This window comes from Amphibalanus amphitrite, unplaced genomic scaffold, assembly GCF_019059575.1.
Source record: "Amphibalanus amphitrite isolate SeventyFive unplaced genomic scaffold, NRLGWU_Aamphi_draft 000466F_arrow, whole genome shotgun sequence".
Classification (NCBI taxonomy): Eukaryota; Metazoa; Arthropoda; class Thecostraca; order Balanomorpha; family Balanidae; genus Amphibalanus; species Amphibalanus amphitrite.
This window is the reverse complement of record NW_024881960.1, coordinates 319,936-335,728: the sequence shown is the minus strand read 5'-3', so window position 1 is coordinate 335,728 and position 15,793 is coordinate 319,936. Positions and strand designations below refer to the sequence as shown.

Here is a 15,793-nt window from a genome sequence, read left to right as displayed (position 1 = left end):
AAAACCTGCAGGTTCCCTGCGGCAATTAATTTGAAGTTTGACCTGAACTACCCAAGGCCGGTGTGCCGTTCGTGAGAGGGGAGTGAACATTGAAAGTTAATAATTTGGCTCGGCGTTGATATTTTTTCAGAAACCCGCATTGGCAACGTTATTTACTCAAGTTTGACCCGACGTCCCGTATCAGACACATTTGTGGTCGGAATACCTCGAATCTGATTTTGACATTTGATTCGAAGGTCTAGGATTTGTGCTAGCCTGCTAGCGGTGCAGAGAAATGTGGAGCGTTAAAAGGTTGATCCGCCCTTCCTGTCTTGCAGCCCCCCCCCCCCCCCCCGAGGCCCTGACCTTGATTGAACTGTTTCACTCGGCCTGGGTTCAGCCGTCAGCGCAGACACAACATTCCTCGCTATAATGCGGTCTCGCGTCATTTAATCACAGACTCATTAGTTGAGGCTTGCATGAGCTTGGTCAGCATCGGCATGCTAAGTTTATTTGCACACGACAGGCATTCACACTTGGATAAATGTTGAGCGGTACATTTAACATGAAGCATGTTGCATATTTACGTAATGATTCCCACCGCTCTGGACGGCGGCTGAAGACAGTGTAATGATGGGGGCGCTGTTATGCCTCGAGGGGGGCTACCCCAGCGGTGCCACGTGCTGTTCAATAGTAGCGCTGTGGCTGCACACACGTTGCCGAGCAGTTGGTCTCGCAGCACTTCTGGCTGCCGGGACACTGCTGGTCGCTATAGCAATCGCGGCGGCAGTAGGCGCGGCTGCCGCCGGAGTGGTACGGATAGCTGGGGTAGCTGGCACCCGCCGAACCCGGGTACGGACAGGTGCCCGGCTTCTCGTATCCAGTGCTGGGCGAGCGGCACGTGCGCGAGCAGCCCTGCGTGCAGCACTTCTGCGCGCCGTAGCAGTCGGAGTCGCGGTAGCACTCCTGACGGCAGTAGGTGCTGCTCACCACGCCGCTGCCGTAGACGAGTGATGGACAGGTGCCCGGCTTCTCGGAGCCGTTGTTGAAGCAGCACCGCTGGTAGCCCCGCTGGCAGCAGCTGCGGGCGGTGGTGTAGTCCACCGCGCCGTAGCCACACGACTGGCACTGCGAGTTGTAGTCGTAATTGTTGTAGTCGTAGTTGTTGTAGTCGTAGTAGTAGTTGTAGTCGTAGTTCGGGTACCGCCGGTTGTAGCGGTTGCGGTTCTTCTTGAAGAAGAAGCGCGCGCTGGTCTCGCCGTCTGTGGCGATACCCTCAGCGTCAGGGTCGGTCAGGGGTGGTGCCGCCGCCACGGCCGATGACTTCTGCTCAGGGGCCGCATCGGCAGCCACCAGCCGAGCGCCGGCGACGGCCGCCACGAGCAGCAGCAGCACTCGCACTGTCGGAGCGTGGCACGACATGGCTGTGAACTGCCAAGAACAACTGCCAGGTGTGACCGCCTCCTCCGGCACCGCCGATTTTAAGGAGCGCCGGCCGGACGCGGCGGCCGCGGCGCCGGAGCCGAGGCGGGCGCATTGTGTGCCCAGTGAGTGTGCGGGCGCCCTTGGCGGCGGCTTCCTGCGGCGCTGCTCGTGCCTGTGGCCGGACACGGTGATGGCAAACACGGCCCCGCCCGGCCGGTCGGCGTAGGACCGGGCGCGAGCTGCGTCCGCTCTGCGTCCTGGCGCCCTGAGTCAGACTCGGCCCGGTCACCTCGGTCAGCGGGCTGAGGTCAGGCGGGGCCGAGGCCGAGGGAAATTTCGAGATAAGCGAGTGCACGATCGGTGCCGTGCATTCGTCGTGCGAACAAGTGTGTATATGTGACCTAACGGGCATTGGTAAACGAATATCGGCAGTTTTACGTTTTATGGACGTGCTTCGCTTTTGCTTTCAGTTCGAGCTCTTCTTATGATGCATGCTGCTTAGCGATGTATGACTACTTCAGATTACTGCGATTATCTTTAATTGAATGTGTTGGTCGTTGCGTCATCGCATCACTTCATTTTGCCACAGAGCCTATGCATGTAACTACATTGTATGTACGTATCTTGATCAGACCTATTCTCGATCACAACTTTTGAGCTGCTCCACTAAACATCCTAGGTGTGCATGATGTAGGTTTATGGATGAATGGAATGTGTTTTATCGAATATATGTAGGTAGAGCAGAACACAAGCGAACGGCAAAGGGATGCTGCGTAAGCCGGTGCGTTTTAAACCCAACAATGACACCAGCGCAGTGGGGCCAAATAAACGGGGAAGGTGAACGTGCCGGCTGCTGCGTGTGTAACTTTGTAAGGTAATGTGCTCTGTGCGTGTGCATGCGTTTAGTACGAAGTTTTAAAGGGACCCTCCCACCTTCAAAAAAGTTTATGAATTGGCATGAAAGTGATGTCGCTCGGTTCAGAAAGAGCGAAAACGAATATCTACCAAATTTCACCGAAAAATATTCACCGGTTTTCAAGATATTGGACTTTTACTTTTGTTTACTTTTTTGGGATCTCCGCTGTTTCTAGCGACTTTGTTTTAGAAGTGCGGCGTTTGCGGCAGATGTTGCGCGCAAATAGCATATACCACCGCGTGCTACAAAACGTTTTAGTCAAACATTTAAAAATCGTTAGATATTTGCGCTGACGTCACACATTCAGACGGGTATTCCTAAGCATTAGCCCCTCTGAATCAAAATGCTGCAATTTTGAAATTCAATATTTCCGATTTAAGGCATTTCTCGATGTTGTGAGTGCCGAAACCTGAATTGTGAGCCAGGGACCCCATTTTGGCTATCTCAACTCAAATCTAATGTTAAGGTGGGAGGGTCCCTTTAAGCATGCTTTGCTCTACAGCGCAATTCGCCGTCGTTTGGCTGACGTGGTAATGGGAACACATTATTTAGAGGCTTAGAGCAATGTATTTTAGGCCTACTGACCGTCTGCACATGTAGACGGTCACACCTGAGCAACATATGCATGCAATGCATAAGCTGGGATTGGCTCACTTCATGGCCATTGGTCGCTGCAGTACCTACCATACCTATTTCAAATTAGGAGAACCATATTTTTTCACAGACTTGACAGCATTGTTAGCAATCACTCACTAGCGGCCTACCCCCGCTCCATCGAGACCCGACTAAGCGACTTTTTAGTATTCACCTATGCCGGTGCATTGAGGAAAAACATACCTAACCATGGTGTCCCTGCTCCTCCGCCCCGTCGCTGGTGCCTATTGTGACCTCGCCGTCAAGACGGCACGAGTGCTCGCCTATCCTCCACAGTCTCATTCTCTACACCGGAGGTCCTCTTTATATGTCGTCCGTATCGTGAAACCATGTCCGTCTTTCAACGTCATGCATAATCTCGACTTCAGCTTTCGTCGAAGAGATATTGTCATACTCAATTGTACCGGTAATAGTTAACACCAGCGTATGTATAATGGTGACACTTTGTGACACAGCTTAAAACGTGCCCAATGATCGTTCAATCCTCGCCGTAACATTGCTCGTTCCGAACGAGCAATGTTGTGGCGAGGTCCCGACAAGTTGGGTACCCTCGGTTCGTAGACTGGCCAGTGGCCAAACAGGAAGCGGCGGCAGGTTCCGACTCTCGTGCTCTCCGCTATAGTTACCGTACGGCTGGTCGGTGACAATATTCCTATTACCTATAACCACCTTAGTCACAACTCGTCACCCTCGGGTTGGTGCAGGTCACCGAGCCGACTGAGGGCGTCCCCCGTGATCCGGTGCAGGTGCCAGCCGTCAGCCGTGAGGTCCACAGCTCCCAGCTGCCGGTAGAACCTCCTCACCATCGCGTTCCCGTCTGGCAGTGTGAAGTTGATGCGGCTGCAGCGGTGGCTGCGGGCCCAGTCTGCCAGTGCGGCCATCAGCCGGGCGCCGAGCCGGTGGCCGCGGCACGCCGGTACCACGTACAGATCCTCCAGGTACGCGGTACGGCCCACGTGCGCCGAGTACGTCACGTAGTGCAGACAGATGCCGACCAGCTGACCGGGCGCGTCCCGCCGCTCGGCCACGTGCCACGTGAACGCCGGCGGCCCGTGGCGCGGAAACCCGTCCTCGGCTAACTGGGCGGCCGTCATGACCAGTGGGGTGGCGAGCTTTATCTCGGTCAGCAACTCCTGAAGGAAATCGTACGAGGCACGCGTTGATGAATGTGGCCCGAAATGAAAAATGTAAATAAACGAGCTTTTTATGATTCATTATAAGATTACAACTTGAAGTTTCTTTCAAGCTAAGTAACTTAACCCTCGCCCGTATAGGGGGGGGGGTCGAACGGACCCCCCTCGGTTTTTCGCGAATAACTCGCGTAAAAAGCGGCCGATCGCGACGAAACTTTCAGTACCCTCGCGTTAATCAATTTTACACCTACCCTGAAATTTTCATGACCCTGACCGTAATGACCTTTGACCTGTGACCTACTTTTCGAGACCATGTTTGGCCGGAATCGCGATTCGGCGTATGTCGGCTCGCATTAGCCGCGCGTTTGCAATATTTTCGTGGTTGCGTTCAACCATGGGATATGATGTTGCTCCCATGCATTAGGGTGGGTGTCAAGGTCACCGAAAGGTCAGGTCATTGACCTTTGATGACCTCGGTTCACTTTTTCGAGTTTTACATGTTTTTAGGCCAGTTTTTGGAGCTGAATTCGAAATTAGCAACCATATGAACATTTACGAAGTAGTTTTGGTGCCTTCGTAACATGTTACGAAGCTGTCAGAGGCGGTTGCCACTTACTACGAATACCCTTACTGGTTGACCTGACCTGACCTGACCCGACCTGGCCTACATGCATGAAGACATCATCTGTGATCAAAACTACCATGATATTCGTGATCAGCACCCCGAAAAAACCCATAGCAGCCACGCTTTACGACTTCCGAACAGGTACCGATTTTCCCGACTTTTGGGTCATTGACCTGACCTGGAAGGTCAACCGATGACCTAGGACCTTAAAATTGGGAATCATCGGCTTCCTCTCGTCACGGGTAACACGCTCGTTTTTTTCCGCGAAGCTCTAGCTCGATCAGGGGCCAAACGGCAAGGGGGGGGGGGGGTCCAACGGACCTCCCCCCCCCTTGCGGCTGGAAAAACACCAATACGGGCGAGGGTTAATTTCATTAATTCTACGAGTATTATCCCGTATTCTATTCCTGAGTATGAGGACTGCGATTATCCACCCCAAGTAATAAAAAAGCATGTGCTTCAGCCTTCAATTGTCTAGAAAAGTGAGCGACAAAACCTGTTTTAAGCATGTTTACCTGCACCAGGTTGAGAATCAGGACAATCGTCCCTAACAGCCACTCGGATCCGATACCCAGACTCAGACATGTTCACTCTAAGGTCCGCTATAAGCGCTGAGAGCACCGCTCTACTCAGCCGCTCGCCAGCCACCGGCACACCGGACTGGTTTGTTAGGTTTGTCGCTGGTCGCTCCGCCAGACGACAGACTAAAATCAGTGCCATAAATCAGGGCTGATGTTTTAGTAACTGGGATGAAATTGTTTATATAGCGCGCCTCTGGCGGATCCAGACTTGCGTTTTTAGGGGGGGGGGGGCGGAAGGCAATCATGGCCGATCCCGAAAGTTGCGCAAGGCCGATGGCGACAAAAAAGAAAAGCCTATATATGGATGTTAGCAGTGTTTAACCCGATATTTCAAAGTGGTCTTTATCGATTCATCAATGGGATTCTTTGAGGATATTTTTTTACCATAAGTTAAATGCAAAAAAAACACAACAACAGTAAAACGTTTCCTAGCAAAACTGGACTCACGTGAGACTCCTAAGACTTAGACCATTGGAGCTGCAGTTGGCTACCTCAGACGTCAGGGTACGCCCTCAGATGTATATTAGGACTCGCCTGGAGGCCTCGCTCAGGCTACACTAGCAGCTTTTTTTTCGGCTTCTGCGGGATTTCGGTTTCCGCGCTTTTTTTCGTACAGGGCGGCCTCGACGTGGACGGCTTTGCTTATAGGATAGTGATGATAAAGTGATCAAGTTACGAAAATACTTATGTTATATGTACCGTAAAGTGGGGCTATTTGAGACAGTGGGGCTATTTGAGACAGTAAGGTAGTGGTTTAGTAAAACCGCTGTAAAATGAAAACCGTTTGATATTTTTTCGTCATTTTTGCTTAGGCTGATGTGGAATTGAACAGTGAATGACCTGAATAACGTTTTTGAAAATTTCGAAAAGTTTTGAAAGAAATTTGGCATAGAATACGAAATACAGAAAAACGCACAATTTAAGTTGCTCGAAAAGGACCCCTATACCTGCAGCTTAACATGGTTGAAGTTTTGACAGCTTCGCTACTGGATCTATCGTTACTAGCGTTTTACTTATAGGCTAAGCACATTTTTCATGAAAATATTATACATAGTTAACGTTACTGCCGATTGCGCAACCCATTGTCTCAGAATCCCGATGATGCCCACCTGGTCAAACCTCAACCGATATGCCTAATAACTACTGATAATGGTGATGCCATTGCACCCGAGAAGACTTATCACCATCTACTTGAAGTGCATCGAACGTTCGACATGAGCAGCACTGCTGAATCGGTCGTAGTTATAAACGTGCAGTGGGTTCATGTTGGGTACTTTTAGCAGCAAGCAATATTTACATGTTCGTAGTACAACATAATGACCCTTTAGCTGGTGACCAAACTAGTTATTCTGATGAATATGTGCTTAAAATGTGCTTCATCAGTCACTGGCTTAGTGACAATCAACACATGTCTGCCTTGGTTGACCAAAAACACCACTGAAGATTACTTAACACAAGAACGTCCTGTTAGGTGAGCCTATGCAAGTACTTGATGTGGTAGGGTAACCGGCCAATTGATACAGAATGCAGCGATCGAGGAAAATCGGCAAAAAATCAAAACCGCTTAACATTTTTCTGTTATTTCTTCGCACGAAGATGTGCAATTGAACAAGGAATCATGCAAACCATTCACTTAAATGTTTTGGGAAAGATTTTAGCTCGTTTGATTCATTACAGTGTGCTTCATAAGGTAGCGAGCCTGTCTCAAATAGCCCCACCGACTTTCAGTATCTCTGTTTTCACGCCACCAGGGTTATATACGAAAACTTTTTTTTCAAAATTTTACTGTCGTTGACTTTGAAATGGTCCTTAAATCTTAATGATCATCCTGTCATTTTGAAAGTTAAGGGTCACATCATATTATGCTAGCCTTAGCATATAGTGATGCAATTTTATAACCTACCGAAATGAAGCATCCTACGAAAAAGGAAAAGATTGAATACAAAGGAAATATAACTGTCTTTGCAAAAATAATTTTTGCCAGAATGATCAAAATTTATTTTCCAATCGCGTGGCGTTTAAAAAATTATCCCTAGCGTGACCAATTTTCTTCAATTTCTTCGTAACTAAAACTGTCTCAAATAGCCCCACCCTATGGGGCTATTTGAGACAGGCTTTAACTAACAAAATATCCTTAATTATTATCACTAGCTGAAGCAAAATGCGCCTATATGAAACAGCTCACAGGGAACTACATTTTTGCAAGTTACATGCTATAAGAAATATGAACCGCCTTAAAGGGAGAGGCCAAAAACTGTAAAATCCGTTTCAAATAGCCCCACTTTACGGTATTCGTATTTTTGCAAAACTATTAACAAATAATTGTTTTGAAATTTTTGCATGTAACCATGAATATATTTACGACAGTAGGGGAAGTCGGGGTAACCCCGGGCGCGGGGGAAGCCCGGCCACCCCGTTTCCGAGACAAAGCCTCTTCGGCCTGTCGCTCTATTCCAGTGCCTGCCTTTCAGGTATGGATGAAGGGCGATTACTTGCCTGGTTTTTACTGTAAAATATGGGAGATATCCGCTCCATTTTAACGGTTTTTAGTTACCCTCCATCAGTTTATATCAATAAGTGACTAAGTTTATGTTTGTATGCTACAAGAACAGTCATGTCACTTAAGGTCAACTAGGGTCAAACTACGTTTTTGCAAATAACGATGAAACTAGAGCTTCAAAAATGGTGTCGTTGTGTTCTTCTTCATCAGCCGAGTCGAATGATATGCAATATCCCTCGCCCGCACATGCCATTTTCCCATCCTAGAACGCACATGGGGGGGGGGGGGGTTGCCACCCCCCCCCGCGCCATTTCGTTCCTGTTGGAGATAGAGCTTAGCGGTAAAGACCAAAAAGATTCTTTGGGAAGAGACGAATCCAATGATACCCAGTTTTACCTCCTTAGGTCAGTCATTGACCTTCCAGGTCAGGTCAAACTAAAAAATGTTGCTGTTTTGGGTCACCGTTGGATATCAAGTGCGCTGCTTATCAAATACCGATGACGATGCTGTTTTCTGGTGCCAAGCCAGCTAGAACCTCTTTGTCACACTACCCGACCAGAATTTTGCTGCTGAGGTCATTTCAGGTCAAGTTAGGTCAAGGTCAATTATATGTGTTTGTATGTCTGTGTGTATCTGTGTGTATACTGGTGTGTGCACCGATTGTTTTTGGGTCCATATTACATGAAATCATGATCTGAGAAGCTTTTACCAAAAATGCAGTCAAAAAACTTCACAAAAAGTAAATTCAGCTTGCCTAAAACGCAATTATCTTAGATGACCTAGGTTGACCTTGACCCTGACCTTGACCCCTGTACATCGTCGAACAACATGTTCCATGATAGGTGGGAGGTAAGACTGGCAAAAAAGGCCGAAATCAGGGTGTCAAAAGCCCACAAGGCCCATGGCAAACGCAAGATGTTGAGAATTGGCCATTTGGGTCATGACATGGCCTGAAAAACAAGGTCATATCTCCGAAACCAAAAATCACAGAAACTTGAAATTTTCAGTGGACATCAAGAAAGGATAGAGGAGCAGCTATACGAAAAATCAGCCTTCTAGCTCTAAAAATGTCGAGTGCAGAGCAGAAAGACTACCTGGGGGGGGGTGGCAACCACCCCCCCCCCCCATGTGCGGGCGAGGGATTTGATGCAGTTAGGTAAATAAAAAATAAATTTTAAGGAATTTTGAAATACACATTTTGTTGTCAATTTTGCATCATTATTTTCATCGACCTGTGCTCTATATGTGATAGACGCTAGCTTGCAGTAGTGAGATAAACTCTAAGATGTCCAGAGCTAAACAGTACCTTAATTTACACTTACACTTTCCGTCAATATTTGGAAGACATAATGGTTTCATCAACTCGCTGTAAAGCGCTGGAGAGGTGGACGGCGTTACCCCTATGCCGGGCTCACCCCAGAAAAATTAACACTTTTTTAAACTCTAATTTCGCAACTTTATACTATTTCCACAAAACCAAGTTTTTGGGACAACACGGCCAATTAACTTATCTAGCCAACAGGATATCAACATTTTATACATCACGCAAGGTATGTCATAAAAATGAAAAAGAGCTTACTATGCCGGGCTTCCCCCGGCTTCCCCTAATCATTCGTCAGCTACAAACCGACAATCATGCGTGAAGTTAGAAGAATGTAAGTTGAGAATCACATTTTCGCTGTTTTATTATTCTTATGTTGTTTTTTCAGTATACTTCTTATCATTATTCACATTGTTTTCATCAATTTAATCTAATTAAAAACATATTCCATCTTGACCCCCTACCTAATTGACCACAATGATTTCTAGTCGATCATCACTAACACAAGATCCCACAGAAACCGAAAAAAGCAAATCTAACTTTTTCGGTTCTTCTTCAGACTCGGTTTTTGCGGGATTTCGTTCCACGGGAGACCAGACAGGCAGTGTAGCTGGCGCAATGTATTTGCTATGGGACGAACTTTACGACGCGAGCCGAAATCCCGCAGAAAAAAAACGTCAGAATCCAATACATACCTAATGTGTAGTACCTACCCTGGTACCTACATATCTTTCACCCACTGTCCCCGCTCGCCAAGACCGGGAACACGATAGGATATCGTCTGTCAATCACTCTCTTTTTGTTCCAACGTAGGAGGCCCCAACGGCATTGCGTGCGGGCGCGCGATGGTGTACGTGAAAGAAAGAAGCTGCAGGTAATATGTTATTAACTTTTAGGTGCAACTTTATTTATGATTATGTCGATTGATTGTGTTGAGTGATATGACTTTGCCTAGTTAATAGCCGTTCTGAAAAAAGCATCAAATTAACCCGGTGCAATTTCACGATAGATTAAAGATCGTTAGGGTAACTCACTCCTTCCGTTCTAAAGAAAACAATGGTCGGATGTCAATACGTTGAGCGATCTTGGCATCCATTCGCATTTCGCAAGGGCGCGGGAACTACTTCCAGATGGGGGGGGGGGCACACCACGATAGATATCAACCTAGGGTACCCACAAATCTAGTTTTCTCACTGGTTTTAGGCTACTTATTTACCACCCCTTGGGCTTGATTTTTTCAACAAAAAAGAAAACATTTGCATAAAAAGTGTGGTACCTACCTATTCCGTATCAAAGCTGTGGGGGCACCGCCCCCACGACCCCAGAGTTGTGGGGGCAATCTGCCCCCACTGCCCCCCCCCCCCCCCCCGGTTCCCGCGCCTATATCCATCGCGGTGATATCGCTTCCAGCCATGCACTGCCCTGCACTTGGCTTACGAGTGTGTTTGTTAGGGATATGTTGATAGTCAAACGGTCACAATCGCTAACGAGCGCCCGGCTGCAGTTCCGCTGACCCCGGCGGTGTTAGGCGGGCATCGACAGCGCGGCGGTCTGCCCGCCCGTCTGTGGACGGTGCAGCTACCCCAGTACGGGCGGCGCGCGGTCAAGGACAGCGATAAGCGCCGACCGACCGAGCGGCTGACCTATGTGGCAAGGCGACGCCCCTTCCGGTCAAACATTGCAATACCTACCGCGCAGGGTGACAAATTCGGAAAATGGTTGGAGGGACTATATAGTACATAGGAGTACATAGGTACATAGGTACATACATAGGTACATACATAGGTACTTCCTATGTACATAGGTACATAGGAGGCCGAATACAGTGAAACCAATTGTTGACTCCCTTATATTTAACCCGCGCCCCAGTGGCGGTCTCAGCCATTTCGCCCTAGTGGAGGGGGGGGGGGGCATGAGGAGGAATCATCCGCGGAACGTCACGTACAGCGCAACACAGACAGCCAAAAAAGGTGCACTACATTTCAGACATCAACAGATGCCGATGCTAAGTCCTTGTCGACATTTATGGCGGATTTGCTCATGCGTTGCCAGTTTAGCCGGTTTGCACTCAGCCTCAGCCGCTTTGCCGAGTATGTGGACAAGAAACACTCAATCAAGAGTATGGTTAAGCTGGCCATGACGGCGAGTGGGACGATAAGTAGCAGCGCGAACGAGTTGACCAAAGAGATTGGTGTCGCCTCGGTTGGACGGGGACACAAATCAGCCTTCCGAATCCATTTCTTTTTCAGTCGCGAAACGATGCCACCTTCGTTCATCCTTCGCAAAACCTGGTTCATTGGTTTTCTCAGAGCATCAAGCTCTTTGGCGATGCCGATATAATTTGCAACACCCTTTAAAGGGAAATCATACAAGCGGGTGAGATTGCACGCTTTGTTGCCGATCCTACGGAACAATGGATTGATGTTGAAGAAACTCAGTGTCTTTGGTTTCAGCGAAAGAAGGTCTCTTTCGGCTACGGTGCTGTACGGAACCAGACGATCTCTTGCAATAACTTGCTGGTATAATTGCTCCACATATGGATCCTTGCTCGCTTTCCAGTCAGTTAAAACAACATGGTCAGGGTCTACCAGCAGCTTCCAGTCAGATCTTTCCGAGAATTCCTTCAGACTGTTGATCGGTCGTTCGATTTTGACAATTGTTAGATAAGAAACCATTGTCGCCGTGTAGCTGTTGACGATGATGATGTACAACAGCCAGGTGAGCATTGTGATAACACGGCCGGACAAAAAGCTGGGCACCGAGGGCCAGCCCTGGCCGACCAGCGACCCGAACACAGACAGCAGGCAGGCCGTCCACGTCATCTCTGTGCTGGTTTGCCTGTCCTCGGTCCTACTCAGTCGAATGGAGAACCTCAGCGCCAGTGAGAGCAGTAAGAACGCGCCGAGCAGCATCCACCAGACTGACACGTGGAGCGGCTTTAGTAAAGGGCTAAAACCATCAGCGCTGAAGCTGAGATTAGCATCCAGGCTCTTGCTGACGTAAAAGGTGCTGACACCCTCTTCGACAGCTGCAGCGTCCAAAAATTCGACCACCTCCGATCGGTCCGCCCTTTTGTGGAGCCAGGTCAGGGCTACATCGGCTCTCCCGTAGGCCAGCTCTCCCACCAGTCCAGTCCATGTCCCGTTCTCATCCAGCCGTCCGAACTGTCTCTTCATTACGGGTACCAGACGGTAGCTGAGGTTCAGCGGCTGGGCTATGGCCTTCCACACATCAAACAGATAACCCTCATAACTGACAGAACCGTCAGGGCCGGTGTGTATCCAGACGTAGGGCGGATCATGAAAAGCCGCGATTCGCAGCTCTGGCTCCGTGGCTAGATCGTGGCTCTCCGTTGACCAGTTTCCGCCCACGAAGTGAAGACCGGCCATCGCGCTCTGTCACTACCCTTAGGGACAGTGGTTTGTGTGCTGTGTCACTCTCGTATCCTTCGTACCACTGACTGTCCTGCACTGAGCCCTTCACCGGCTCACCAACAACCCGTACTGCGCGTGTACCACCGACTACCGGCCTGAGCCGCGAGCCCGCCCCCGACTCCTCAGCGCCGACTGAGGGGCAAATTACCACATGAAGATATAATGGTGTAGAGTGCTACACTTATCGTGCCGCCGCCTCCGGGGAATGGTAGACATCCATAATAGACATACTAAAGAGTGGGACACCGCGCGAGTAACCGACGCTATTAGTCGTGAGGGAGTTCCGGCATCGCAAAGCAGCGGCCAGCATGCATTAAAGACAATTCGAAAGAAACGATAACGCAACAGCATACACTTCTGGAAACAATGCCGTAAAACATGGCCAACTCGGTGACCCTTTGCAGCGAAAATAGGCGTAGTGAGGCATTTCGTAACGAGTGATATTCGTCATTAAAGCTGGCACAATGTGCAATGTGCAGTTTTGTAACTGCTATACATACACCTTAAACGACCAATGAAAAACACAGCACATAGATGCGCTGCAGGCTGCAGCGACGGTGTATAAAACAATTCCATAACTCTTGAAAACTCTTTCGCAAAATGAGGAAGGCTCGAAGTTACCCTAGAACACACTCAATAACTCTGCTGAAAGGGTGTTATCAATGGTTTTCAGGAGTTTTCAGGGGAGCATTTTCAAGAGTTTTGACCCATATAGAGTCATTTTTTTTCTCAGTGTTTATTTGATATTACAGGATGAAACGGATGTTTGAACAGTGAGCCGTTTCCAGAGTCGTGACGTTAAACATTAATTTTTGGACCGTTTGAAATGAGTGGAGCTGGAGCACGGTTGGGTTGGCATGGCTCACGACGTTGTCAAAATGAGATGTGCGGTGCAAAAGTGAGCTTCGTGTCCAAAACGACGCCCCTCTCCCTTATATCCGATGCATTATCGAGCTCCGAGCCGGAAATGCAGTAACTCGTCAGGGCGCGCGCCTGAGGGTCACTGTAAACACTAAACGTAAGCGACTTGCTCAGTGTCAAGAGTTACGTTCAGTGTCGGACCCCACTTGGTTGACCGTAATTCTAATCGGGTGTTGAGGTCGTTTTGGAGCACTATCCCGTCTTCTGCTTTATTCGCTTTGAAGAGCAGCTGAACAAGAGGCACTCCATCAGAAGAATGACCAGACTGGCCGCAGCGGCGATGGGGATCATAATCAGCAGTGCGAACGAGTTGCCCAGGGAGATCGGCGACGGCGCCACGTCACCGGTACCGGTGCACACGTCGGATAGCTGGATCCACCTTTTCTTCAGTCGCAAAACGATGCCCCCTTCACTCATTCTTAGCAACACCTGGTTCATAGATTTTCTGAGATTGCCAAGTCCTTTAGCGACGACCATGTAACTTTTCTTATCCCATATAGGGCTATCACGTAAGGAAATGAGTTTGCACGCTTTGTTGCCAATCCTGCGGAACATCGGCTTGATGTTGAGGAAACTCAGTGTTCTAGGCTCAAGTGAATGGAGGTCCCTTTCTGCCTTTGTTTCGTAAGGAACAAAGCGATCCCTCGTAATAATTCGTTGGTACAGTTGCACTTCATATGGATCTTTGCTCACTCTCCAGTCAGTTAAAACACTGTGGCCGGGGTCTACCACCAGCTTCCAGTCGGGACGTTCAAGGAATTCTTTCAGACTGCTAATAGGCCGATCAAATTCGACGACAGTTAGGTAAGAGACCATTGTCGCCGTGTAGCTGTTGACGATGATGATGTACAGGAGCCAGGTGAGCATTGTGATAACACGGCCGGACAAAGAGCTGGGCACCGAGGGCCAGCCCTGGCCGACCAGCGACCCGAACACAGACAGCAGGCAGGTCGTCCACGTCATCTCTGTGCTGGTTTGCCTGTCCTCGGTCCTACTCAGTCGAATGGAGAACCTCAGCGCCAGTGAGAGCAGTAAGAATGCACCGAGAACAATCCACCAGACCGACACGTGAAGCGGCTTCAATAAAGAGCTGAAAGCCTCAACGCCCAGGCTGAGATAATCATCCGGGTTCTTGCTGACGTAAAAAGCACCTGCGCCTTCTTCCACAGCTGCAGCGTCCAAAAAATCAATCACTTCTGATCGGTCCTTTCTCATTGATAGCCAAGAAAGGGCAATGTCGGCTCTCCCGTAGACCAGCTCTCCCACCATTCCAGTCCATGTCCCGTTCTCGTCCAGTCGGCCGAAGTTTCCACCTCTCAGCATGGGTACCAGACGGTAGCGGAGGTTCAGAGACTGGGCAATGGTCTTCCACACATCAAACAGATAGCCCTCATAAGTGACAGCGCCATCATGGCTGGAGTTTATCCAGATGAATGGAGGATCATGAAAAGCCGCGACTCGCAGCTCTGGCTCCGTGGCCGGATCGTGACTCTCCGTTGACCAGTTTCCGCCCACGAAGTGAAGACCGGCCATCACCAGTTGCCGCCTATCTCGGGACAGTGGTTTGTAATACTGTCCCGACCTCGACACGGCCAGCCGTTCCTCGCACTGACAGCGGAGTGTTGGACCACCACGGACCGCCTGTCCCGCTCAACTATTCACTTATTAACTGGCTTATGTAACAACCAAAGCCTGGGCGTACTGCACCGGCATCCATCCCTTCCCAGTACTAGTGATTACCAGCACTTTGTTGTCTATTAGGTCTTTAGGGACGGCCGTGATTGCCTGCGCATCCGTTCGACTCCTCGCAAATGACCAATAGAGGCTAAATTATACATGTGCAGTGGGCTATGGTATGACACTGTGGAGCATGCAGTCATAAAACCCAAGATTATTGTACTACTCATAAAACCGCCGGCTTCAGTAAAAGTTTCGGCATTATAAAGCAGGTAAAACATGGCCCTTTAACTGTAGCCTAGTTGTATCAGGCGTTTAGAAAAATATGGCATCAGTGAATCTCCCAGCGAATGACACTCCAACTTCTTATTAAATGCAAGATCGTGACTCGTGAGTACAGCAGCCCGTTCGAATGTATGTACTCGTATGCCCGGTTCGAAAACATCCACTATGGCCAAAGTTCAGCTTCCTATCTGGCTTGGAAAGACGATACAAAGATGGAAAAAGACGATCCATTGTCCGGATACGTTAGCTGAGAACGACCACACCCATTGTTCAATAGACACAATCACGCGGGCCAAAAATTTTCACACAATTCGCACATCGTACCACTGTCCAAAATATCCC

At 49.0% G+C, this 15,793-nt stretch overlaps 3 protein-coding genes across 3 annotated transcripts; all 3 read right to left on the bottom strand.

The window, feature by feature from the left end:
• Nucleotides 1-3,281: 3,281 nt before the first annotated feature.
• LOC122392041 (thialysine N-epsilon-acetyltransferase-like) lies at nt 3,282-5,380 on the bottom strand. Its single transcript, XM_043386528.1, has 2 exons — nt 5,248-5,380; nt 3,282-4,107 (listed from the first exon to the last, which is right to left on the bottom strand). The coding sequence occupies exon 2, from the start codon at nt 4,066-4,068 to the stop codon at nt 3,649-3,651; it is 420 nt and encodes a 139-aa protein (XP_043242463.1). The 5' UTR covers nt 4,069-4,107; nt 5,248-5,380; the 3' UTR covers nt 3,282-3,648.
• A 5,278-nt stretch (nt 5,381-10,658) lies between these two features.
• On the bottom strand, nt 10,659-12,523 carry LOC122392025 (glutamate receptor ionotropic, delta-2-like). Its single transcript, XM_043386443.1, has 2 exons — nt 11,723-12,523; nt 10,659-10,712 (listed from the first exon to the last, which is right to left on the bottom strand). Exons 1-2 carry the CDS (start codon nt 12,521-12,523, stop codon nt 10,659-10,661), a joined length of 855 nt encoding a protein of 284 aa, XP_043242378.1.
• Nucleotides 12,524-13,681: 1,158 nt separating this feature from the next.
• On the bottom strand, nt 13,682-15,022 carry LOC122392024 (glutamate receptor 2-like). The gene is made up of 2 exons (XM_043386442.1): nt 14,183-15,022; nt 13,682-13,873 (listed from the first exon to the last, which is right to left on the bottom strand). The coding sequence occupies exons 1-2, from the start codon at nt 15,020-15,022 to the stop codon at nt 13,682-13,684; spliced, it is 1,032 nt and encodes a 343-aa protein (XP_043242377.1).
• Nucleotides 15,023-15,793: the final 771 nt, after the last annotated feature.

Bases quoted from the DNA above. Each gene is read 5' to 3' on its own strand.
- LOC122392041 (XM_043386528.1), bottom strand. From the start codon at position 4,068: ATGACGGCCGCCCAGTTAGCCGAGGACGGGTTTCCGCGCCACGGGCCG.
- LOC122392025 (XM_043386443.1), bottom strand. From the start codon at position 12,523: ATGGCCGGTCTTCACTTCGTGGGCGGAAACTGGTCAACGGAGAGCCAC. The intron at 10,713-11,722 runs GTAGACCCTGAC...GTACTGGGGTAG, and splicing joins GATCTGACTGGAAGCTGCTG to CTGCACCGTCCACAGACGGG.
- LOC122392024 (XM_043386442.1), bottom strand. From the start codon at position 15,022: ATGGCCGGTCTTCACTTCGTGGGCGGAAACTGGTCAACGGAGAGTCAC. The intron at 13,874-14,182 runs GTGAGCAAAGAT...TTGCGACTGAAG, and splicing joins GTGTTTTAACTGACTGGAGA to AAAAGGTGGATCCAGCTATC.